A 27,989-nucleotide genomic window follows, 5' to 3' on the forward strand; every position below is an offset into this window, starting at 1 on the left:
AATTAAGGCCATTCTGAGAGAAAAAGGGGTCCAAGCTAAGAGTAGGTGTAATGTGCCTGGTGAATGTATAGAAAAGTAAACTATTGCTAAGAAACATTTTACTTTAGATATGATATAGCATTGTGAAGTGGGTATGAAAGTTGTATATATATTTATATATATATATATATATATATATATATATATATATATATATATATACAGTATATGTATTTGTCTAGTACTAAGTCCACACTTGCAACAAAATTGATTTCACACTGATATTAGGTTTCCCAGATTTGCCAAGATCCAGCCTTGTTTGAATGGTCACGGAGGTCACGGAGGCAACGCAGAGGTCGTAAATTGATGTGAAGGACCCCAAAATGGAGGCACTTCTGAGGCATTCACAAAGACCTCTGTATTACCTGAACAGACAGATAAACACAGAGCAATTTAGAGACGTAGAATAGCTGATGACTGGAAAAATAGACACTGTGTTGACTGTTTATATGCTAGTATAAGAAATCAGATAAGACAACTCATTTATTATTCCATTATCATCCCAGATGCCTTCAGCTCGACATAAGTGGAGATGAGAGACGGAACCGAAACACTACAGTCTGAATGTCACTAAATAAAGATTAATTTTGTTTTTGTGTACATTCATCAAACCCTTGCTGGAACCATTACTAAACATTCAGTAACTCCGCTGAGATAAGATAATCTCACCAAGCAGAATGTGCTTGTTTGACTGTATGCGTGCAGGATAAATGATACCCATTCAGGGCCAAACTATCACTTACAGAGACAGAGGTAATGCAGCGGAACAGTATGTGCTCTTACATCTGATTTACTGCTGATAAATATCACTAAAATAGCTCTGCAGCTTGAGCTCTGATTTTTTTTTTGTTTGTTCAGAATGCCGAGTTGTTACAAAATCAAACCAACCGAGGGAATAAAAAGAATGTGCCCCGTGTCACAGATCATTATTTCTGACAAACAACAAAAATTCTCCAGCACGCTTATTGACCCAATTTCCAAGGCTCACATCTTTCTGTCACTGATGTCTTGTTATTGGAGAGTATTTGGGATTGTACCAGAAATGGAACAAATCGGAAGTGCTAAAAACAAATGTAAGGTAGCTGTGAGTAGAATGCTTTAGTCCGATATTTAAAGCTAGAGAATTTCAGATAACTAGGGATGTATTCTCTGCTTAAAAAAACTAAATGTTTGGCTTTAGGCAAGAACATCTGTCTTCATCACGGACTGAGGCCTCGAGACCAGTCTTGGGTTGTTTTTTTTTTTTTGGTCTTGGGTTTGGTCTCAGAATATTAAGCCAAGGTTTTGGGTTTGGTCTAATTTTAAAGGCCATAGACTCTATAAGTTTTGTCAAAAATACAAAAACGTAACTATGTTTGATCTTCGTTAAAAGCAAAAGCAACCTAAGTGAACAGACTGCAGCTGCATCCCACAGTTCCAGAAAAAAATACAATGTTTTTATTGCTAATGACGGGGTTAAAATGGCTAACACCTTGGTGTACCTGTGGCTGAAGTCTTAGAGGAGCAGAGCAAATTAAAGCTTCATGGTTTCTACAACACTGTTTCCAAAAACGTCTGATTTCTGCTTTCTAATACTAACCAAGTACTTATAATACTTTGCAATCGGTATGTAATAAACTTTAAATTAGTCATTGAGGTTAGATTATTGATGCTCCACAAAGTCTTTCCAGCATAGACTTTTGGCACCTTCAAATGAAAATCACCTGATCTTTACTTGCCTGCATTTGCTGCTATCTGACTGCAAACCCCTCTGACACAGAGAGCATTGAACTGCTGCGCACGTTTCTGCAATAGCTTCTTATCATTTTCGTTCATAGTTGTACACCACGGTTACTTCTAAAACCTGTCATTCGGCCACTGATGGTCAAAGTGCTGTCGTCATGGTCAAAACATACCTTGGATGAGTTTTTCACAAATAGAAAATAGGTAGTGTAAAAACAGCAGTGTCACTGCTGCTCTTGAAATTGGCTGATACTATTATGTTATTGCTTTTAAAGAAAACACACCTACAATGCTTTTTAAATATGCAAATACTAAACGCATCTCAGATTATGCTTTCATGAGTTCCTACTGGTCCTAAATCAAATTAGCTATGGGTGGGGAGTTCCATCTTGAAAGATGACGAATAATCATGAATCATAAGTGAATATGTTGGCATATCACAGTGCGTATAATGTTCAAACGTTTTACTTGTCTTTCATGCTAAATTGATAGGAAGACATGAAAGGCTAAACAGCAGATTGCAGTTGTAGACGTTCAAAGCTTGCATTGTGCTGTCAATAGTCAGAGCTTCTATACGGATACGTGCGAGGATGGGCATCGGAACCGGTTGTAATCCACAGGAGGCCAACCAACAGGAAAGCCTCTCGCTTACAGGGTGTTACTTCCAACACACAAGGGCAGCATGCATTAAAGATGAGTGCAGCTCACACCAACTACCGGTAGAGAGCTTCCTGACACTCGTAGACAAACGTCAGTAAATAATAATTTTAAAAAGGGGGAAAAAAAACACAAACCCTCACATGGTGAGGCTTCGGTTTGGTTTCAGGTATAAAGAGTCTAAACTAAAATAACTCTCGGGGATAGATATGGAGACAGAGAGGAGAGAAATACTTAATTTAGAGAGCAAACAAGCTGTTCACAGCTTCCTCATCTATGATTCAGAAGAGAAAGCCCCAGAGTTGAGGTTGCAGTGGCACATAACCCAATCATCTTGTATACTATCCACATAGCATGTTTTTGTTGGTAGAATCATTCTCCGTTAATGCTCATATGACTGTGTTTTGCACTCATGTATATATGGTGGGAAAGTTAAAAAATAAAATTAATATCCTCGTGCTCATCTTCGTTCTCCCATATGGAAACACAATGACAGACTGGCTTTAGAGGCAGGATGGGAAAGCCTGATGTAATGCAACTTCAAACACTGACGAGGATAAGAGGAAACATCACACACTGTACCAAAAAACCCACAGCTCTCATTTAGTCTGACAGATTACTGAGGGAAACATGCTGTGGGAATCAATGGGTGAAGTAGACAACATGAGCTGTTCCCAGTCTGCACAGTTCTCACCAAAATAGCAACCGAGCAAGGATACTGTGTGCTCAGTGGGCTGTCTGGGAGATGCGGAGCTAAATATAACCTTTACGTAGTTTCTACGGTCTTCATGTTGCAGCAGCCACAAGCCGTACGTTCTTTACAACAGACAAGCTACGGATATGGCCGTAGCTTGGTGCTTGTCGATCAGGTGCATTGCACAATAATTTAAAATGTTGTGCTTTGTTGTTCTATTTACCATTCTGTTTGCATATTTGACAATTGGTCATACCTGAAGGAATAACATTAAAATACTTTTTCTCACTCCTGATAAGAAAATATTAACTTGAATGCAAAACTATTCATTTCAGACAAGAATATTTGCTTTTGTCTGTGTTTGCACTGAACTTTGCTGCTATGCTACATCCATTTTCAATTCCTACCAAGCATGACATAGTCCTCTCAAACTCAGGTTTTCATATTCTTAGAGAGTTTTTATTTTTTTTATATCCTGCCTGGAATTCCAGCAGCTCTCTGTGGAATTTACCAGAGATGTAGACAGAGGAAACACACAAGAACGCCCATCAAGCATCCAGCAGCGTGGACTGCGTGTGCCGCTCCCGTCTGTCCACCTGGCGAATGATCGCTCCCTGGCAAACAAAACAGACAGAGAAGCTGCTCCTTCTCAGCACAAGAAATTCAGACTTTCGTGGATCTGCCACCTCTCTGCTTCCCTGAAAGTCAGCTCGGAAAGCACATCTCGGACAGCGTCTTTCTGACGCTGATAAAACCCTAGAGCAGAGTTCTACAGGGAAAAGAGATGAGGTGTGAATCTACTTTTATACAAAGGAAGATTGGTGTACTGATGTCACAGTGTTAAAGAAGACATCTTCTTAGCTGTAGTTATTTAACTAAATACTTTTAATCCTTTTATTCAGACTTCTCCTGCACAACAGCCATCAGCACCCACAGGGCTGTGTTCTCTCCCTGCTCTTCTCCTCTGTGAACGCAAAATGACTTAGCAAATCAGTCTGTGTAACTCCAGAAGCTTTAGATGACACCGCTTCCATTGGTCTAATCCAGGACAATAATGACAATTTTTGACTGGCTAATTCAGTGTTTCCCTACTGCCACATACTTGACCCGAAAAAAGTGGGTGATTTACAGGACCCTGCAGCAGTTGGGGACACACAGAAGCTATTGCTATCATTTGAATCAGGTCTGCTGAAGCAGAGACAGAGCAGTGGGACCAGGACCAGGTTTGAGACGCACTGGTCTAATGTGACATTATCCGAGAGAGTAAAATTTTAGGTTTTCTTTATCTGTAAGCCACTATCATTAAAATTGCAAAAAAAAAAAAAAGTGTGCAATATTTTACTGCTTATGCAATGAATCTATAAAATTTATGAGATAACTGGCAAAAAAAATCCAGTTTTACACAATGTTTTTATTATTACTTTTTAAATATTAGGCTTCATATAAAATGTTATTAAAATTATTAAATAGAAACACAACAAACATTTTATGTACTGTATGTTGCTATATAGCTTTCCTGTATCGCAACAAGGCTAAATAAGGTCACCGTCTATGAGCTCATCACTACTGGTGTTTCCTTCTGTCTTGTTCTGCCATTTCAATTATATTGCCGAGAAGTTTTAGGTTTGATTGCATGCCTGTTCTGTGGCAGGAAGTAGCCTCTGCTAAACGCTGTGAGTGAGGGAAACGTTTGTAGGTGAATTATATCATTGTTCAGAGCAGCTAAATGCTTTACTGGAAACTGCTCTCTCCCATTTCCGAAGACATGCAGACGCATCACTACAATCATGGAGATGGAGTAACTCATGAACAGTCATTAGACAGGAGCCTAAGTGTTTCCTGTTTCCTATTACTTGTCAGATATTTTGACAATTGCTGTATGCACGGTAAACTCATCTACTAGCATGTTTTACATTGGCATGAAGCAAAATAAAGCAAATATATCGGTTAAGATGCATTTAAACATCTCTGGTGTTATTTTTATGCATCCATTTCTCCTCTCCTCCATTGAAACATGATCTTGCTAATTACTTGGTTCTCTAGGGGCTTCCTTAAGGTTAATGTCAGATTTATGGTTTCTGTGCACATCGGAAAAAAGCAATATGCAGGATGTGACTAAACAGAAATCAGCTTGCACACGCCAATACTCCAATTTTCTCATCTTTACTGTGGAATACATGCGTCACTCCAAGAAAACTTCTTTTTTGACATCTAACAGAAGTGATAGGAACTAACTGCAAAATTTAACTTGTAGACTTAGGGTAACAAAGGAAATTTTCATGTTCATAACCATGGAAAAGTGATGTAAAGGAAGCCCTTTTCTTCCCCGCCTACCCCACAACTGAAGGACGATTATTATCACTCCCTTCCTGTGCATGTGAAGGCTTTTACCATTTCTTAGCATTCCATCAAAGTAAGGAAAGAGATTACTGCAGAAACTATTGCATATTTGCCTTGCATTTCAATGCCCCAGGAAGATACATATTGAATAAATAACTTTCCAGTATTTCCTCAGATCCCTAATTTCATGCAATCTAATCTCCTGCTAAGCCAGAGATTTTGGAAATGAGCTCTGGAATTCTGAGACAATATATACAGCACATAACATGCTATTGCTACTAATTAACATTAACAAATATCCTAGCAATTAGGAAACGCATTGCCTGTCTTCTCTACATAATGTTTTTTCTTTTTTTTTTTTTACTGTTAATGTATGTATGGTATCAAAACGTGATACTAATAAAGACAGCCTTCTATTGTTAGCCCAATATCCAGCTTAGTGAACCATTTGCAAAGCATTATTGTAGTAATGATGCAAGGAGGCAGTAACAAGGAGTTTGATATTGTAAGTCCAGTATGTAGTTCAGCACACTACATGTAATGGGTTACTGCTACCACAGGGTGGCAGCAATAAGGAGATATTTTTTTCTATCGTCAGCACCTTGTTGGGATAATGAGTCACTGGTACATAAAGGTTGTTACGGTGCATCACCTAATATCAAATTCTCTCACAGACAAAACTTTGAACTGCTGCAAATGTATAGCTTTGTGTACATTTTGATTTTGAAGTCTAGAATCTGTGTTTTTTTCCCCTTCGCTTGGATTCACTCCGATAGAATTTCTACTGGGCCAATCAGCAAACAGAAGGAGGAGTTGTGAACAATGATGTTGATTTTTTGCGCTGTTTTAGAATTGTAGTCTGCTTGTAGTTTTAGGAATGGCAGCAGAGAAAGTGAAAGAAGTCGTTCAGTTCATGTTGGCTGCGCTTCCAAATACTGAATTAACATTAACAGCCATTTCTGTCGGATCGGCGGTGGAGGATGGTTGTTTACAGTGCAGGCAATTTCCAACAGCTTTATGGCATTGAACTGGTACATTACCTACGTCATGGACAAATGTTAGTGATTGGGTAACATTTAAATCCTCAACACAGTCGAGGCCTCCAGGAAACAATCGTTTCTGAATAGCCTCCGTTGCAAAGCTGATTTTTACCAGGGTAGGGGAGGAGTGGAGATTGGCAAATCAAAAAATAACATATAATTTATTAAATTTGAGATTCGTATTTTGGCTTGAAATGTCCATCCTAAGTACCAGGACCCAACAGTATCTCATTTCAAGACACGATATGTAGATGGTTTGCTTAGACTAGTGAAAAAATGGCAGAGAAGATGTTAAAACCTGTTTTCTTATAACTTCAGCTACAATTATTTGATCACTCATAGATTGTGTAAAGAACATTAAACTTGCATCCCAAAGTGGACAGGTGACCATGTGGCATGGAAAAAGAAATAATAAAAAAAGTTAGCTCACTCCCTCCTAATGCAATAGCACAGTAAAACTAGCACTGTTTGTATCAACACAACCTCAATATATGTAATATCAGAAAGGTACATCATTAAGAATACATATAGTTCAAAAACGAAAGCGTAAAACTTGATATTTGACCAAATGTGATTAGTTGCTTCACAGTTGTACCACTTAAAGCATTTTTAGATGCACCAAACAAATGGAGCATCAATTTAAGCGTGTTGGCTGCTTAAGCAAGATCTTGCTAAAATGAGTTCAACCCTCTACCCATTCGTTGTTACCACTTAAACAAAGAAATTGGCACTTGGGCATAAACGGCACCCGGATGCCCACCTAATTACTTTAAATCTTCTTCAGCACCTTAGACTCAGTTGTAAAATAACTTAGTTCATTCTTGTGAGGGGCTTACTCTGAAATGTGCCTGCAGTTTCTCAAAGTTTACACCTGTTTCTGAATGATTGCTTTCTTTGCTGAAAATGCAAGGCATGCACTATGATGATTGAGAGAGCAGACATCAGTATTAAAAGAAGCAGCAATGTATAGCCTGTAATAGTTTATAAAATGTATTGATTGGTAAGGTAACACTTGGCTGAGATGTGGACAAGCAAGTGGTGTGTAAGGGTTTTTCATTTTTTGGCACAGACTATCATTTTTCACCCTTTCAATCAAGATTTTTACCAAATGACGTGACTGACAACTATGAGAGCTGCAGGAAGTTATTTGCATAGGTAAATAAGAACGTCCTGTGCATGTTCACTGTTTCCATGGTAATGGTGAAAGATTGCGAGGACACATTTGGCTGGGCTTTGTACTTCGAGAGAGAACTGTACAGGCAGGTGTACATTACAAATTACTCATACATATGTATGTGAGTACACATGTCACTGAGCAGGATTTTATACAAATATAATTTGCATTAACCACATATTAATATAGGTCTATATATGATGTTGACTATACAACAATACATTTAAATGAATAATTTGATGCACAACTTTGAATTTACTGAGGATTTTCTGGGAAAATAAAAAAAGGAAATCTATAGTAAAAACAAAAAGCATGAAAACTGTTCTTTTTAAAATCCATTGATGTTTGTTCCACATTCTAACATAGAAGCCCAAAGATGATTGGTTCAAATGCATTGGTAATAGCCCAAAATGATTAGATATTCATGCCGATGATGGCTGTATGTAAACAGACCCTGCACACACTCCATACAGAAACATGCTGCTTTCTCTTGTCTGCAGTGAAGTAACAAGTGAGTTCTCATATACACTACAATAAAGAACTTCTGCTCTCATCCTCGACTTATGGGTCAAAAAGACACGAGAGGATACACACAGATCATATTTACCTGTGAGAAAAACCAAATCAAAAGAATTCTCTGATGTCTTATCCAATCCAGAGCTACACATGAGTACCATAAAAGACAAAAACTTATACAAAAAGATATGGGTGTAACTCTCCTTTGCAAAAACACTAAGATGCTTTTGCATTACCTATTACTTATTACTTATTGTGTAAATATTCACCATGGCATGGGAAAAAATGCAACAATGCGTCTCACCTCAGTTTCTGATGTTCTCAGAAGTGCTAGAGTCACCTTAAACTTTGTTGTAAGAGCTGCAAAACAGCACGAGGACAGAAAAGTCATTGTCTCAGATTAATGAAAGGGATTCAATCTATCACAGACTTCAAGTGCTCCCCATCACCTTCCAAATAGAAGAGTTTCCCGTAGTTTACCAAATGCCTTCTTTAAGGAAAAGAACACTCCTATTTTTGGAACACTGCCTTGCTCCATCTTTTTATTACTTGTCCTGTCCTGCAGAGTAGCACTCAAACTTGTTGTCTAAGTGCCAAGGAGAAGCTTAACAGATTTACTTTCACAAGTGAAGCATTAGAACTTTTGCTCTAATGCTTGATATATATATATATATATATATACATGTATATACTGCAAGGCCAAAAGAAAAGTTGCGACTTGAATCTTGCTGAGCAAATAGGTACAAACTTGATATTGAATAGTTACTACTTGGACAACTGTCTTCCTGCTGGCAAAACGTTATTTAAACTCAGCTAATGCTATGAGTAGCTTCTGTCTTAAACAACAATGTGGAAAGACACATCCTGTGCTCATAGAAAAGGTGCTAGTCTGTTTAAGAAGGGTCAAATCATTGGCATGAAGCAGAGAAAACATCTAAGGAGATTGCAGAAACTACAGTACAATTGCAGGGTTCAGAGATCAGCTGATCACCTGAATATACTGAAAGACCAGTTTATTACATCAATGGATTGATTCTTCCCTAACAACAAGAGGACTTTGTAAGATGACAATGCCAAGCTTTGTCAGGCTGAGTGGTTCGGAAAGCATGAGACATCATTTTCACATATGAATCAGTCAGATTTTGGTGAACAATTAACGCAAAACCGATTGAAAATACATCTTGTGACATTGCAGAAGCTTATAGAAGCAATGCCAGTTATTAGAGTGTGACATTTTTTTGGTGGCAACTTATTTAGTGTCCATTAGCACCAACTATACATAAATTAACATAGAAATACTACAGCCTACCAGAGTATCGTTCCTCCACATGACAACAGTGTACCAGTCTTTTGTTGGCTACTTTAATCATCTCAAACTTGTCCACAATCCCCAAATCCAATAAAGTACCCTAGAGATGTTCTTGAACTGACTATTTACATCACATATGTGTGAGATTCTACCTTGTCTATATTGAATGAGGAATTACATTGCTGAGGAATGTTTTTATACCTTACTGAATCTGTCATGAAGAGCTAAGGTAGCTGCAAAAAGCAAAAATGGGAACCAATCCCGCACAAACGAGGTGTATCTATCAACGTGGCTAATAAAAGTTTTGGACAACCCTCACTAGATTTCAACATTGTTAACCATGGGATTGAATACATCGGTGAGCCAAATAGTCACCAAATTTCAAAAAGATCATGTTTATTCTTAATTCTGATTAATTTGAGTGATTCAATTGGGATTAGTAAACAACCTACACTTGATCTGATGCGGAAGACCATTGCATTTCTTCTTCTTTAGAGGGCACAGAGGCGCTATCATTTCCCCCATAAATGAAGAGGCCAAACTTCGCCTCATCCTACAGCTGAAAGAGTCTTCATGCCCTCTTTAATATCTGTACCTGAGATGCTTTGCCTGAAAGAGACAGTGATTTTACCCACTCTGCACATGGACTGTTTACTCGTCTGCACTCTTGCAAACATTATTACAGTATGAGATGTAGGACTGTCGGGTCCCTTGATTACCTTTTAAAAAGAAATACACAAACACTGGCTGGGCTGTCAAATTTGTTGAGCACGGGAACACAAACTGTCTTAATACATATCCTTCCCGTCCCTTCTGTTACTCTGTAACAAGACGAGGGGCAATAACTCCCCTCTTGATTTCTCTGAGAGACTTGTGTTCTCTCGAACTCTGCTTCAATAAATATTGCTGAGAGAAACACATATTTTTTTATGTGTAATATCTTCTAGAAATAAAGCTTCTCATTCTCTGCTTTTTTTAATCATAGCTGTTTTTTGTTTATTTATTGGACTTCAGATTTTAAGGTTTTTTTTCATGTCTGCTTAAATCAGCTTGTTTATGCTACAAGCAAAGCTCAGGGGAAGTGCAGTTTTATCCTGCAGAGCACCCCTGGTCTCGTCGTCGGAGTGACAATAAAGCTCCCTTTAGTGTTGACTTTCTCTTTGATTACAGAACAGCTCCCTGCTGGCAGAGCATGCACTGGCCATCAGAAAACTTATTTAAATGGTTATTTTATAAAAACATTTCCAGGAAATTAGGTGCGTCTAAGAGAAAGACAAAAGCAACCCGACATAAATGATCAAGCATATGATTATGACCAAAGCCCATTGTAGTGTGTAGCATAGTGTCTCACTTTTGTTGCTAAAAGATCCCTGTTCCGTCAGAGCATGGACTCCACTAGAGTCCTGAAGGTGTATGCTATGGTATATGGCGCCAAAGAATCAGATCATGTTGATCATGTCAAGTTGTGAAATCTAGTCTTCTATCCAAGTAGTTTTTGCAGCATATTGCACAGATTCTTCACCAGATTGAGATCCGAGGATTCTGAAGATCGTGTTAACCAAAACCATAACTGAACCATTTATGCTCTTATTGGACAAACTGTTCTGTCAAAATAGGAAATGTTTGTACCATCCATGAGATTTACTAGAACAGAAAATGTGAATCATTGAACTACATTCTCTTCTTCTAGGTCGTATTCTGGTGCTCAGGTATCCATTGTTGTCAATTTCAGTGGTGGACATGAGTTAGCATTGAACTGAATAAAAAATAAATGTGTTTGATAAAAACATGACTCATTTTTACTGTAGGAGTGATGGTCAAAGTACTTATTCACTGTAGGAAACCTGATGAATCAAGCCGAATAAGATTAACTAACAGCAGAGTAATTTAGCTACACATGAAATTTTATGTAGCGAAGATTATCTTACTTCGGTTTAAATTTTGAAGAAATACTTTTCACAAGACACTTTAATAAACCAAAAATCTAGTCCAAAATAGCTGCTAATCCTGTGGTTGGTGGCAAGGATGGCCAATATGTTAATTTATAATCTTGTTGTTATCCATAAAAGGTTTTATTTAACTTTGTGTTAATACAAGCCTTATATAATGTTGGATATTTAAATGTAGTGAGCCAGCTATCTAGCATTGGCAGACTGTTGGCATCTTTAGAAAATGGAGCTAACAGAGTCTAAGGAAGGTATTTCAGGAAAAAAAAAAAAGAATCCATTTTTCATTGACTGAATGAAGTGACACAGTTCTGACATTACCCCAAAGGTCCTTTCTGAGTGGGTGATCAATTCCTTGTGACACCTTATCCCTCAGAAGCGTTGGTTCCCAGAGATTCGAGTTCTGACTGACACCACAGAAACCCTCAAGAAGATGTTGCTCAACTGATCACCCTTTCTAGATCCAGTTATGATTATTGTTTTTTGGTTGCATCATATGTACACTTCACAATTGTATGCTAAGACCTGCTAGGTTTATTTACAGTCATGTTCTTGTTTGTTAGATTAAATAACCTAAATAAAACAACAACCTTTAGTATTTTAAAAAGCAATTAATTGAGTAATTAATTGAAAATAAATCAAAACTGGAGAAGCGTACACAAATTTCAGATTTTTTTGCATAATGAAGAATTTTGAGTGGACAGATGAAGAATCAATTCCTTACATTGATTTTGATAGATTTTGAGACTGATTATGAATATTATAATAGCTTAAGATAGCTTTATATTGCAAGATGCTGTGGCATTATCATGAGACTACACCGTTATTATTATGGAGAGTATCTCTTTTGTTGCTATTACTTGTCAATTGTAATTTCCCCAATGGGGGATTAATAAAGTTATATCTTATTTTATCTCCTGTTCGTGTCAAGATTTATCTTTGGCCCATTGCTATTGGAATACTACAAAACATAGTTGTGTATGATTAACTTCATTTTGTTAAATACTTTTGAAAACTTTTTCTTTGCTCCCTAAAGTTACAGCAACTGTAAGGCGCTATAATAGGTAGTGAACGCATGAATATATTATGTGCCTTCTGCATTTTATTTAAAAATAAACCATAACCCAGCATGGGCACTGTATCTTTTTTACCTTCACTGCTATCCGCTGTGCTTTTGGTTTTCCTTTCCAACCTAGAAGTCCTTCTCTGAGTATCCTCACTTCTCCTTCAGCCTCCCCACAATAGCGACGGCTCTGCAAGCACAGCAGGAATGCTGTCAAAAGGGGATTATCATGCCTCTGATCTGCTTAATGAACAGTAATGGTACATAGCTAATGAACAAACGGGAGGGGTACTTCAAGAAGGGTTGAAGTGATAGTTAGACTTAAAGTTGGATGAGGGGAAGCTATTGCAGATGTTTCCCACATTTGAGTGGGTCAGAATGGAGATTAACCCCTGGCTCTTCTTTCCCTCTTTCCTGCCCTCTACCACCTTTTTATGCCACTCCTTTTTCCTCCTGAGATCTCATTATGGGCAGACTCACTGGCCATGTGGCCCGAGTCTATCCGAGTAGGAAACGGTCTCCACATACGAACAGACCGTATAGATCTGTGAGGAGAAAGGAGTGTTGGAAACCACACTGAAGTAAATGGTGGAAGAAAGGACAAATAAAAAACACAAGCGGCTGTAGGACGGGGAAAAGAAGAAGAGAAGATAACCAGGAATGCGTGTGTGTGTGTTTGAGGTGTAGGGGTGTGTGTGCAGGGAGGGTTGTGTTGAAATAGAACAGGGGAGGATATTGCCTTAGGTTCCAGATTGTTATTACTTCTCCAGATGGTAGGGAGATGCCTCCAGCAGATTTATGCCTGGTTGTAGCCGGTTTGTGTGCATAAAGGTGGTACATCCATGTTTATATATGCTGCCATATGTAAGCATTCACACAACGTTACACTGGTTTAGTTTAAGTAGCGTCAGCTAAATGCCATGTTTTCTAGATAAATAACCAATTAGAGGCTTGTAGGGGGTTCACGGCCTCCAATCAAATCCTCATGCAGCAGCTGTAAAATATTGGTTTTATTAAAATGCAGGACATGAACTGCTGTAAATTTTCCAATAAACTGTCTAAAGACCCTTGGCTTCCAAAAAGAAATACAAAAAGAAAAAAAAAAAAAAAACCTTTTGACATATTTTTCTTTTGTTTTGTCTATTTTGTTGTGGTTTATTTTTTGTTCCGTGTTTGTATGACATTGATTTTATTGATTTGTCCTGTACGAGGTCATCAGATGTGTTTAATGTGCCACTGGAGACTGCTTGTGGGGGTGTACTTGAGTGGGTTAATGAGTACACAGGTACGTGTGTTACTCTGAACATAGAAACTAAAATGGATCTTTTGATATACACACACACAGTGCTTTGCAATTTTGACAACCTCTACATTGTGGTTTCTAAAACATTAAAATGTGAAAATTTCTATATGATTTTAAAGGCGGGGTGGAGAATTTTCTGGAAAATTGACTGAGCTTTATATCAGGTCATGTTATTCCTACATCAAAAAAATTTTGCTGCTTAGAGTTTTTCACACATGTTTGAGGAATGCTTGAATCTCCCTCAGCAACCATTCAGGGGTGCCTAAATACTTGTTCATACTTAGCATCGCCTACTTACCCAAAGCTCCTCCTTGGAGCTGCGGTCTCCAGCTGAGCATCCGTCTCACAGAGCTCCTCTAGACTAGCGGCAGCAGCAATTAGTAGACACCTCGTGGAACCGATCGCCCGCTGAGCTTATCATTGGTACTACTTGTTAGTCCAATGCTTCTAAGGACGGTTGTTAATGGAGAAGCTTTTGTTGTGTTTACAAAAACCAAAAACAAAAAGGTATAACATATTATAATTTCTGGGTTTTGCAATGGTGTTGCTGGAAGGTCCTTTAGTTTCTATAACATGACTGTCAGTGCTTTTTGTGACCGGAAAGACTCCAATCTTTTGAGTCGTTTAAGAAAAAGGAGCAGCATCCATTTTGCGGTAAGTCAACTTACAGTTTTCATCAACAGGGTGGTGAAGGAGTTAAGTTACACTTGGTAATTCAGCTGAAGAAGATCCAAGTCCCTCATATGGTTTCTCTGGTCTCATTAAAAAGAAGAATGGTAAGGTAGAAATGTTTTACAGTTTCAAAATCTTAACTTTTATAACTTGGTACATCTGGTACTGACAATCCCCTGATGCCTCCTGCAGAGAACCCTAGCCTGGGGCAGAGGATCATATCTAAATATATAAACATAGCAAAAGTGGGATAGTTTAGACCAGGGGTCTTCCACTCCAGTTCTTGAGAGCCGGTGTTCTGCAGCTCTTAGGTATGTCCCTGGTTCAACACACCTGAATCAAATGGTTGAATAACCTTCTCAATGGTATGTAGCAGAAAATCCCAATAAAATGCAAAGAAATGTGTCATCATTATAAAAAAAAGGTAAAGGGCCATGAATATTTTTGTAAGTATCTGCATCTAACTCTTAAACTCAAACAGACATTTAGACTCACAGAGGCTTAGACATAGAGTTACGATTCTAATAATCATTTCAAATCCCACCACATCTTATCTAGCTACCATCACTCTCAACTTTCGTATTTTTAAACATCCATCATCCTCCCTCCGCCTCCCGGAGACATTAGCTTTATCCTCTCCTCATTCTCCCTTTCTGCCAAATAGCGATGATGAATCTCTAAGATATCTTCCCAATGGGCTCTCTCAAAATCAATAGCTATTTTGGAACTTTACTTTGGAGTGTAGGTTTCCATGCATGCTGGTGTATACACCCATAAAATCCTTATGGAAAATAATTTCTTAGTTTCAAATAAAAGCTTTTGGCCTGGATGAATTAGCACAACTCTTAGGCATCATGATCCACTTACAGCAATGTTGCAAGCTTTAGCTGCACTAATTTGTTTTGTGCAACACATTCAATCTGCAGAAATCTTTCTCATCTTCATTCTATCTTTTTTTTTAACTGCAGATATTTTGTTGAGCTTCTATCTGCAAAACACAAAGCTTGCTGCCATTTTCTTGAATTAAAGGAAGGTTGTAATCTTTATCTCCAACTGAAAGGTTTGAAAACATGAAAATAGAAGTCCATATTTCATTTACCCTAAGGTTGCACATCAATAACACCACAATAATGGCAAAGTAATGGGAGGCTAGCAGAAAAAGATTATGTTCTGGAGAATCAAAAGATGATTGAGATTGTTTTGGCATTTTGGGATACACTGATAACGCTCCCTATATCTCAACTACATTTATAAAACAGAGTACTTTTAAGATATTAAAAAAACTTTTATAATACAGCACAAATCTACATATGTAATTTATAACACACTCAGACAACACTGCATCCATGTAAGTATATTAAACATGCAGTTTCTCATATGACACACCAGGAATGAACTCTAATTCAGCAAAAAAATCTGTAAATGTAAATCTGTTACATTCTGTTGCTATTCCCGCTCCTAATCAGTAAATGGATAATATGTAAGCGGCACCAGGTCCTGCTGAAGACCTGTGTGGATGATTTTACAAGTAGAGTATTCAAGGTTAGGTTTTAAAATTAAACAATGAGTTTTTAAAAAGAAAGATGAAGTAGAAATGTAAAAAGCTCTTTAACAGCATGTGTTTTCTACAACACACCAAGATCTGTCTACATACACATGTCCAGAGTCCAGATATGATTGTGGTTCAGTCTGGCTGATGAAGAATGAGAGAAAGTGAAGGTTAAGACGGATAATAGGAAGGCTGAACAGGACACAGCAAGTTACTATTATTCTTTTTTCCCACTTAAATCTCTGTCACTTATGAAACATGGATTGGACTTAGAAAAGTTGGTAGAGTTTTGAAAATAAAAGTCCAAAATATATTTTTCAAGGGAATATGCATTAAATGCTGAGACCGTAGTGAAATACAAGGTAAAAGACAGTTTATATCTAAACTCTATTATTATTTTGTCTTACCTTTGGAACAGAAAAATTATGTGGCAACTACTGTGAAATCCACTGCCAAAATAAATGCTTAATAAACTCTCATGCCCTTATATTTTTATTACAAAAAAAACAAAGAAAATCCATATGGCCAATATTTTCATGCCAAAGGTGTCAGAAATCGGTCCACATTGTTGATTAGTGCATTTTTAACTTGGATGATAAAAAACAGACAAAATCAGTTTAAATTACTGTAAAAAGTAAATATTTTTTTAGTGAAGATGTTCTCCATAATGGGAAAGAAAAGCCCCAGCAACAGTACTCATAACATTGAAGCTGACAAGCAATCCTTTAAGAGAAACATGGGGAGATGGGGTGGAGAAGCGAGTCTGATGTCAGCTTTTGTAATTTTGCCGTTTTTGCTGCTTTGATAATAAAATTATGGAGTTTATATCGATTTATACATGATGGGTGGTAGCTTTACTACATGCAAGTCCATCTCTGTCTGCTCGCCAGGGCTGAATATTCCTCCGGAGTTTATATTTTGCACAGGCAGTCAAATTTAACTTCTGTGACGGATACAAATGTGAGAGTTACTGTCTCTCAGCAAGCCAGCTGAGCTCAGGCCTGTTTTGACAGTAAATAAGCTAATAGGCAAATGTCATGACTATTAAATGAGTTAAGCCCGATCGATGTCAACTCTCCAGCAGAGGTGTATAAATTCATTTGAAACCAGACACAGACTGACACCAATAAAACATTTGTTAGCAATTGTCTGCAAATACGGAGGGGAGGGGCAAAGTGTGTGTGTGGGAGAGGGGCAGGGGGAAGAGGAGTGAGATGGGGTGTGTTGGCGTGTGCCTGTGTGTCTCTTCATGGAAGAAGCAGTGGGAGGTGTAAGGAGGGAATGACATGAAGTGAGTGTGAGAAAAAGGGATTAAGGTTGGGGTAGTGGTGGCAGCAGGGATGGAGCCATCTCTTTGCCTTGTGAGATTATTGGTGGTAAGAGATGAGAGAATGATCTCCCACGCAGCCTGCAGAAACGCTTACACTAACACTTTCTCCTCAGAAAGTAAAAGGGGGTGGGGGGATGCAAACAAGTCACAGAGATAGCAGCAGATCAATGTCTACAAACAATTTTCGCAAACAGGCAGGAAATGGACGCAGACGTCCTGCAAGCTAAGCATAAGAACATTTATGTGTGTCTATATTTGAAGTTTTTAGGCAACAGGATTTTTTTTCTCCCCTGTTTTCTTACTGCACTTTTCTGGGATATCCGTCACTTAAATGAATTCATTAGTTATCGGGCTGTTTAGCTTTAGCAAGCGTTCAGAGAAATGACTCTGAAGCAGTTCGCCTGCTCTCTCATTTCAACACGTTAGCTTTGATCCTTGGCTTGTGGCTCTGAATAAAACTAACTAAAACATCCCAGAAGGCCACGCGCCTGTGTAAATCACATGGATCCACAGCAGCACCAGTCAGCACTTACATGGATGCTCCTATGCAAATGCATGCTTAAAGACTTCTACATATTCAGGTCACTCTACAAAGGAGAAGACCTTCAAAGCTAAATGCAGAGCAAAGGATGTGAGTTGCCTAACAATAATCTACATGTATGATCATGAAAAAGTAATCACTGTCAAATCCGCCAAGCGCCTATAATGCAACTTTTAGATCCTTTTCTACAAGTAATCACCTGTTTCAAGGCTAACATATTTGCAGGGTTCAAGACCTAATCTGCATTATATTGCAGTGAAGACATCTCGGTGAGGTAACTTACTGAGATGCTAATTACAGATTTTCATATAAAAACAAACTCAGCATTGACTTTTTCTGAACTTACAGGGTTTTTCTTAGGAACCAGCCTGTATTCTGAAATGGCATACAACTAGATACTTTCTATGGACTTACTTGCACTACACCACATCCTGGAAAAAAAAAACATGTATGTATAATAAAGGACATGAGATAGTAGTCCTACTTTACATTTTCCAGACCTCTAAATTCAAGAATAGTAAATTTTGAAAAAAACAAAAAAACAAAACCTCTCCCAGAAAGTACCCCATAAGTTCTGACAATATAATCTGTATGTTTTTGGTAACTCCATTAAAATATCTTTATTTTATCTTGAAAGTTGAAGAAGGTAACTGAATTCTTCAGGAAGCATAAGGTTTGAAGTCTTCCTGTAATAAAGGATGATCCCTGAAAGTGAAAAGTAAACCGAAACTTTCACAAAACAACCTATATGTTCTGGGAAAGTGGCAAGTACTGAATGAATACAAGGGAAGTTAACCTGAAATGAATAATGGAAGTGATCAGCATGACCTAAAACAGTACGGACAAATAAGCAGAAAGAAAATTTTATACAACAGGCTGGTTATTCAGAAAACTGCCCTATGCGTTGTAGAATTCAGAAAGCACCAGGTTATGAATCATAACATAATGCAGCCCTATCCTTGAAAAATACCCTGTGAGTTTTAATGAAAGTATGGGCCGTGTTATGGATTGGTGTCAAGATTGATTGGTCATTTTATTAAATCATGTCAGAATGTAAATATAAATAAATATTTAAGTATTTCTGAATGTTATTCAATTCATTTTACCAGTTAAAAGAATAATTGATTGTCAAATTATTTCCTCCTTTCACTGTTTTGCATCAACAAAACAAATTTGCCAATACGGCGCCTGCCAGAGGCCTGCCAACATAAACCAGCAGGATTGTTGCAACAGTCAAAACCATTGATTTACTGTCAACAACCCAGGCATGGCCAGAGTAGGACATGAAGAGTCGAGGCCCTTAGTGCATAAATATTACATTTGGGTCTAGTTTTACAGCAGATCGTCATTTCCATACATGCAGCTGCAATGTCAGCCTGACACTGATGCAAACAGTTGAATTCCTGAGTGTAAATCAAAGAATGTTTTCCAATGGAAGATGAAGGATGTGTGCTGCGGTATCTTCTCCGAGCGTAGGCGTGTAGGCGTGTGTGTGTGAGTGTGTTCAATATTGGAGTTCCATAAAATATGTATAAAGTATGTTTGAACCTTCCCCGCTCCGCTACAGGGCAGCGGCAAGGTCCTTCAAACCCACATGAGCACCAACACTCAGAAAGATATAATGTGGCACCCTGGCCTTACACTGATTAATGTCTGTCCTTCAGAGCCCAAACTGCCACAGCAGAGAGGGATACAGCGTGAATGAGGACAGACGAAGTGAGAAAGACAGAGGGATTAGAGTGTGATAGACAGAGAAAGGGAGAGAAGAAAATATAGGCAAAAGGAGTGATGCAATGGAGTAGGAAGGGTAAAGGTGTTGGAAGGAAGACCGGACATTTGCCCCTTTCTGAGTGAAAGGTGGCTTGAATGACGAAAAATAACCTCAGTGGATTTCAACTAAAACTTACAAGCATCCAAAGAATAAGACAGAGTTACAGTAAGCAGGCTTTTGTATGTTGTTTTTTTTCCTGCTTGTAATTATTATAATCGAGTCAAACTTCACACACACAAAAAAACACAACTCTAGCACTTTCTGCAATTACTGTGAGTAATCACATAAAAAGAGGAAATGCAAGAAGAGTAATGAGGAAAACAAAGTGCCATGTCCATAATCAGAATTAACCCATCATCTCTCAAACACTGTGGACTTTTACTGATGCCAACAAAACAGTATCAGCAATGCCAAGTAATGATGCGATTGCTGATAAAAAGCTCCTAAATAAAATGAATTTTGACTCATAAGGATAAAATGTACACAATTCAACAAAAGCAACTACAGTAAATGGAAGGACCAAATACAAGAGTTGCCTTTGTTCGGCTAGGCTTTGGCTTTTGAAAATATTTTGAAATGTTGCTCATAGTAACAACATTATGGTTGTAATTGGAAAACTGTGATTTTCTTATTTTGATTGCTTTATGTGGTCTTTGCTTTTAAGACATATTTTGTATGTTATCCTGAGCACTTAAGCTTTAAAGTGCCTCCCTTGCACTTTTTATATTTCAGTTTGGGTGAAGTACCTTTTACCCCTGAACACGGTTTTATGTAATAAAGTCTGTGAAAAAAAAATCTTAAAGGAATAAATCAGAATTTTTGTAAACAGAAATTAGAATTTACTTTACAAGCACACAGTCATTAAAAAATAATTAGTCTATTAGTATACAATTTTAAGCCAATCTGTGATTAATTCTTTTAATGTGCAAAAATGGTGACCAAACCATTTGCCTAGTCAAATTGGTTACTCACAGGCCACAAAGTTTGAAGATTTGTTTTACTAATTACTTAAAAAACTATTTTATTTTATTTTTCTCCGTTTAACAATACACTAAATAAATTTTTTAACAAAACATACACCAAAGTCTTACTTTTGTAGAAAACTGATTATTTAGCCATTGATCCAAAACATCAGAAGTGTCTCAATATTTTAGCTGATTGAAGCCGATTGACACAGTTTTTTGGATCGATTATTTTCTGGTTTTTTGGGCAACATTTTTTGTGTATTTCCAAAAACAAGAATGGTATATCGGTCACTGTTCGAAAAACACTCACTTTATTTAGCAACGTTCAATGAATGTGTTCGCCCAAGTCAATTAACTTTTTCAGTCCCATTTGCAATAAAACTAAAATGAAGAGTAAAAAATGGGTAATTACAAGATGAAAACTTTTATATTTGCATTTGCATATTTAGTTTCAAGCAAGTAGTGAGTGAGTAAAAACATCTCCTTAAAGTAGCATGAAGTTAACTGATGTTATTAATGGAACATTCTTTCAACATTTGAGTTGAAGAAAGCATATAATGAGCCAAAATCCCTCCCAACTACATCCAAAACTGCGCAATAACTTGACAGGACAACATTTTCATAGATATATTCATTTTCAACATTTTCATACCAGGTCGCATCAGGACATCATCTCACCAACAGAGAAAAAAGGAGTGGGTAAAAAAATAAAATAAAATCTAACCCACACAAAGCTGCCACAGCTGCTGAGCACAGAGACATGACATCATATTTTTCTGTGCTAAGTCTTTGCAAAGAGCGTGGGCTGGTGTGCACAGGCAGCTCCTGCGTCTCGGTGTGATTACTACACTGTGAGAGCCAACAGACATCGGAAAAGCAACACAGCAGAGTTTATGTCTGCGTGTGTGGGCGTGTGTAGGGGTGTGTGTGTGTGTCTGAGTTTGTCACTTAGAACTTGAGGTGATCTAAAGGAATCTTTTTCACATATCCATATCTATCCTCTTATCTCTCCCTGCGCTTCTCCACCTCAGCTTTCTTTGTTATTTTCTCATTCCCACCTCTCTCTCTCCATCTGCTGATTGTACCATTGTTTTGTTTTCTGGCTTTTGTTTGGCTGTCATGCCCTGTGAGCACTCTTTAATTCTACACACTGCCTCAAGATTACAAAGTGCCGGTGGAGGGGCGAGGCGGGGGACAAAGAGGGCAGAGGCACTTCATTAATCAATCAACCAGCTTTGAAAATTCACCTAATTAACGGCTAATTACGGATCCGGGCACGGTGCCAGCTGGCCTCCCATCCACCTTAGCCAGTGCGAGCCCTATGGCCCCCCACCAAATGACAGTGGAGGAAAACACCCCTCCCCTGCTCCCTCCTGTTTGCTCTCTTCCCTATTAGTCTTTTTATTCATGCATATGCTCATCCGCTTGTTGGTTTTTTTTTTCATGCTCCACAGAAACAACAGATGAGAGCTTGATAATTCAAACGGCGCAGCGGATAAGATGCCTGCGCCTCTCACTGCTGACTGACTTTCATCTCGCGCCATATGGTGGTCCGTTTGATTTCCGCAGTCTTACCGGGAAAATATCTGAAGTCACCACAGGGTTGAGGAGTTTCTCTGAGGTCCTGGTCTCTTCCCATCCATGTCTGGTGCGGTTCTCGTCTAGGACCTCTGGGCTCAGCTTACGGGACATACTGGCTCGCCAGGCCCGCTGGATTCTAAGAGAACACAATTAAGGTTTTAATTTTGACTTAATCATTAATGTTACCTGAATTCTAAAATTATACTGCCGTTTTACCATTTTCTTTAGGTACACCACTGCCTACGCACGCAGCGCTTTGCATAAATCTTCATTGCCTCTGGCCTTTTCTGCTTTTTAATGACATTTCCAAACAATTTTTTCCCCCATTCAAGTGTATATTACAGATTTTATATGATAGATCAGCACAAAGAAATGGAGCATTGTGAAGTGATAGGAAGAGAATACATTGAGATTACATTGTTTTTTTTGTATGCTGTTACATAAGTAAACATATGGGATTCTGGCACTATTGAAAGCTAAGCAAAAACCATCACACTGCCTCCATGTGTTTCCCTTGTGCACTTACATTCTCTGGAGTTTTTCTATTTCATGTTTTTTTTCTACTTTCTACTTTCTTATTCCGCCTACACTTGCATAGCTTGTGAAACTTTAAGATGGCCCTGTGGGCAATCAAATGATCAAAGTAAATTACCAGCCATTCAATCAGCTCGTCTGGGAAGGCTAATACAAGCCTGTACAAAAACATGAGTGGAGAAAATATGACTACAAACCCAAAGACGACATTGTTTTTGGCTCAAAATTTGCCATTCTAGAATATCTTCATGTAATTTTACATAGAATTATCACTAACAGAAATACGGTGGAGAAGAACACAAAACAAAAAGAAGAGAACTAATTAACAATTTAGCACAAAATGAGGTCTAAAAAGTGCAACACTGATCAGGAGGAAATACATCAGAATGATCTTAGGGTAAATAAAAAATGAATTCGCAGAACATAATGTAAATATAATAATGTACAAAATAACTGTCTTGTGATATAGTCAGAAAAATATACTATCCAAATTAAGAAATAGTTAACACAAACAAGACTGTTAATTGTTCGCCCTTGAGTATGGTAATTTTGTGTAAAGTCAGCAACTTCTGTAATGTGTGTGTGTGGCGACGTGTGGACCCAAACACAGACAGGAGGCAGATAAAACCTTGAAGAGAGCGAAGATGTCATTAAAACGCAGAGTACAAAACTTAGAAATACAAGGAGCAAAAAACAGGAAATACATCCTAAAAATGGATCAGGAGTGGGAGCAACAGGACAATCAAACAATGAGTGAATGAAAGCAAGATTACATTTACTGGGTGTGTCAAATTAACTGAATGAACTGGAACTGTGGGGGAGAAATAAAGAGGGTGAAAGGAAACATGTAAACTACAAGTAGACATAGGAGAAAAACACAAGGAACAAAGTGATGAGTGAAATAATTATTAAACACAACAAGACTAGACATACAGTACAGACCAAAAGTTTGGACACACCTTCTAATTCAATGGGTTTTCTTTATTTTCATGACTATTTATAAGGCAAGAAATCCCACTTATTAACCTGACAGGACAAACCTATGAAGTGAAAACCATTTCAGGTGACGACCTCTTGAAGCTCATCAAGAAATTGCAGAGTGTGTGCAAAGCAGTAATCACAGCAAAATGTTGCTACTTTGAAGAAACTAGAATATAAGGGGTATTTTCAGTTGTTTTACACTTTTTTGTTTAGTGCATATTTCCACATGTGTTATTCATAGTTTTGATGCCTTCAGTGTGAATCTACAATGTCCATAGTCATGAAAATAAAGGAAACTCATTGAATTAAAAGGTGTGTCCAAACTTTTGGTCTGTACCGTATGTTGAAGTAAATAATATTTTTTTTATTCATTCTCAAATGGAAAATGACTAATGTAAATCTACCTTCCAACTCGTCCCATCAGTTTTTATTTTCTTTCTTTATATTTTTGCAATTTCATGTTTTTGTTGACACTGGTTCACACACTTCCTTGACCTCTCTCCTTGACTTCTGTCACGCCTCGGTTCGCAACCTTTACAAACCGTACTTGCTCCATCTATCACTTTCGAGTCTCTTTCATCCATGCAACCCCCCCCTCACTCCCTAACACTGAGGTTCATGATGGAGCGCAGGATCAATTACTTGATGGAGAAACACCTTCACCTCCAGTGGAGCAGAGAGACAGCTGAACCGAATAGAACAAATTGAATAAAGCCATAACTCTTCGCTCCAAAACCAATACTTCTCTAGCTGTCTTCGTCCAGCCCCATTTTCTACACTGTTGCTCCCTTCTTGCCCTTTCTTTGCCTCCATTCTCCAACTCTTCAGTTTTTTTTTCTGAAAGTTTCTCCAAACTTATCTTTTCCTCAATTTGTTTCACCTTTCTATGGCCTTTTCTTATACCTCTACACAGAGAAAGGTTTTTCTTCTCCATACTCAAACTTTCGAGGAAGTGAAAGCCTGAAAGGAGTGTGCACTGTTGCACTTATAAAGCTATTTGCCCATGTCTAGGTAGAATCACATTAGATCGGACTCTACAAGAGTTCATATGCTCAATATTGCACTCTGACCCCAGAATCCAAAACTTAATCACTGCAAAAATTGCATTAAAGCCACACATAGATTGATCTCTGGTGCAAAACCATACATAGCGCTTCCGGGGACCAAAGGTACTGTGGCTATGAGATGGGAGTGTGAAATTTTGATTTTAGGTCGCAGGTCATACTCACATAGTGGCCTTTATCTCCAAGTGCTGTCGCTGCTCTCGGTGAGATGAGCTTTTGTTGTCCTCCTCGCTTCTGCATGTTTCAAATTGACACAAAGGCAAATCCATCAACACAGCAGATGCAGTTTAAAACTCATCTATTTGAGGCAAACTCATGGTTTTTAAAAATATTTCTTCAGTTGGTGGAGGTTTCTTTGCTCTTTAGTGTGAAAAACGATTCTGTTGAGCCAAAATATAAGCGATGTTTGGTAAAAACTGAGCTTGCTCAATAGTCTGACATCCTCTTTCCATGAACTAAATGTTTCCATAAAACCGAGGTAAAAATTGAGGCACTTCAATCTCTTACCTCTCAATCTTCTGAAGTGCTGGCCCTCCACTGTGGCTGCAGCAGCGATGATAGCTCTTCACTTCTTCCTGTGCGGTAAAAATACAGAGAGTTTTCAGATTGATGCAGCAAAGCATGGACATGTAATTTCACATGTAGTCATCATGAATGCAAAGTTGCTCACGTATGTATACCTGCTCCTGTGTGGCATTGCTTTACCTGAACTGTCATAAATGACCTTTTTTTAAGTTTTAAATTGATTACTATTTGAAAAGAATAGAAACACTTGTGTTCTTCAGGAAATTACCTTGATTAGGCAAAACATATCTCTGGAGCTATGTGGGCTATTCCTTCTTTGGACTCTTTTTGACAGAGTTTGATGATTTAAAGTTTGTCATTGTAGTGGGACTACATGTGTAAAAGGTTTAAGGGGTGCCAAAGTTTTTCCAAGACCATGTACATGAAGGTTAAGAGAATATATTTAGTTCACAGTTTCCCATGATAAAATGTTCAAGTTACTTTAAAACAGCATGGAAAAACAGCTGTTGTCATGGAACTCAATCTGTTGTTCAAGCCACGGATCTTTGGTAGAGCAGAATAAGTCTCACTTACCGCAGCAGTAAGCTGCTATTTCCAAAGATGAGCTCACTGTGCAGTAAACTGTTTTACTTATTACCCTTGTATTAAGTGTCACAAAAGCATGAAGTTACAGACCACTGAAGAACACTTAGCAGCAGTTTGCTGCTAATAAGCTGCAGGAATTGGTGAAAACAGATATACTGCTAAAAGTGAATGAGCATACTTGCTATTATCAGGTGTATAAACAAGCAAAACTAGATGAATGCAAATGATTCTCTGTACTGCTGTATGTCTACATACACAAATGCAGGGCTATTAGCTGTAGCAGGGGATAGTAGAGCAAGAATATTTGTAAAGATACAGTAATTATCCAACAAGCCCATAATGACATAATCACAACATTTGCAATAGAATACCTCGTTTAAACATGCTTAAAATTCAAGAATGTAATTAGGCAACAGACCCAGGTGGAGACATTATCACATAAGATTACATACAAGTTTCTACATTAAGTACAAATATACTTTTACAGTCTTATTAATGTTTCATGACCCTAATTGACCATTTGCCTTGGCAAAACTCAGACTAGATAAAATATGCTTTTTAGGTACTTAACATTGGTACATAACACTGGGGCGAAATACATTCAAACTTTTTCCCCCTTTGTGTAGTGATGCATTCTGTCCAAACACCATGCCTCTAACATATTCATTTTTCTGTTCCGTTGCTTTTCTGCTCGCTAAAGCAAGTAGAGGTTCCCTATTGATATAAATGGGCAGAAAGCCAATAAAGGTTTCTTTGAAGAGTTTAAATCAACTATTGTAGAGATGCACCAACTGAAGGCTGCATCCAGATGGTGTGGGAAGTTGAGTAATGCGTCAAATGATAATAAAAAGGATCAGTAACAAAAACAGCAAGGAAATACCTTTGTTATAAAACAGACAAATGTGATGAGTAAACACATCTGGTGCTTTTATTTGTATGGAACTCCCTTTTAACGTATTTTTACTTTATAAAATATTTTGCACTGTATTAAAACATGCCGGGCACAAATTGAGGACTTGTGAATTACGTATTTTTAGATTAGATATAATATAGTTTTGGGGCATTGCACTTTAACATTGGCGACCTATCAGGGGATCATGGGAGCTTGATTGTCCTCTGCACATGTATTTTATGGATCTGGAGAAGGGCTACAACAATGTTCCCTGAGGCATTTAATGAGGAATGCTGTGGAAGTATGGGGTATACGATTCTTGTATACTCTGAGCAAGTGCACCATCCACATTTTAAGCATAAAATCAAGCGTGTTACTGCTGCTGGTTTAAGTCAGCCAGGCCTGCCCCTTGTTCATGATGCTGCAGTCCCAAACCAGACAAGGGTGTCTGGTTTGGGAACCTCAGGGTCTCATTTTTGTTTATTGCTGGTGATGTGAATCTGGCATGTTCTTGAGAAGGTAACTGAGTAAAGACTCAACTTCCCCCTGTCTGACACTGTGGTTCTTGGATTTCTTACTCTGGGTTGAGGAGCCATCTCCGCCTACAGTGTTGCTCAAGTGTCTTTACAAGTGATGCATGACGGAGCAACAAATGGATAGACGGATTGCAGTCTGCTGGTAAGACAATGTCAGTCTTTCCTGTACCTTCATATGCTTATCTTCATGTTTAACGCCTTTGCTGTATATGCTCTCTCAGCCAAATGAAAGGCATAATCCATACAAAATTAGAGTTTGAATAAGGTAAATTCTCAATTAAGCTTTATATCTTCAAATTCTCTCTGCAGGGTCTTCACATTCACTCCTCTAAAGGAAAATGGGTGCTGCTCAGCTCTGTCGTGGTAAGAACAGATTCCACCCAAACAGCAAAGCTCTTGATTTACCATTCTATCTGTGTTCCGACTCTCATGTATGGCCATGAAATACTCATGAATAAAGGAATGCGATTCCAGGACACAAGTGGCTCAGGTGAGTTACCTCTGTGGGAGGATTGGGCTCAATGTTTAAAATAAGATGAGTAGATCCATCACGCAGAGTCAGTTCTGAGTTCAGCAGCTGCTCCTCTGCACCAGAAGGGGTCGGCTGAGGTGGTTCAGGCATCTAATCATGAGGTCTATTCGGCAACTCTCTTCGGAGAT

General features: G+C 38.2%; 1 protein-coding gene across 2 annotated transcripts in view; it reads right to left on the bottom strand.

Annotated features, from left to right (window-relative positions):
* The window catches only part of LOC102236326 (schwannomin-interacting protein 1), a 275,773-nt gene that overhangs the window by 241,185 nt on the left and 6,599 nt on the right, over positions 1 to 27,989 (bottom strand). Inside the window, exons 3-6 of one of the 2 annotated variants that reach the window (XM_023351088.1) lie at positions 25,299 to 25,366; positions 24,957 to 25,025; positions 22,207 to 22,348; positions 12,589 to 12,690 (exon numbers count right to left, since the gene is read on the bottom strand). In XM_023351088.1, the coding sequence (XP_023206856.1) occupies positions 12,589 to 12,690; positions 22,207 to 22,348; positions 24,957 to 25,025; positions 25,299 to 25,366 (381 nt within the window). The remainder of the gene's footprint in view (positions 1 to 12,588; positions 12,691 to 22,206; positions 22,349 to 24,956; positions 25,026 to 25,298; positions 25,367 to 27,989) is intronic. The other variant, XM_023351089.1, reaches the window with a different exon arrangement.

The sequence above is a fragment of the Xiphophorus maculatus genome, chromosome 18 (genome assembly GCF_002775205.1).
Source record: "Xiphophorus maculatus strain JP 163 A chromosome 18, X_maculatus-5.0-male, whole genome shotgun sequence".
NCBI classification, from domain to species: Eukaryota; Metazoa; Chordata; class Actinopteri; order Cyprinodontiformes; family Poeciliidae; genus Xiphophorus; species Xiphophorus maculatus.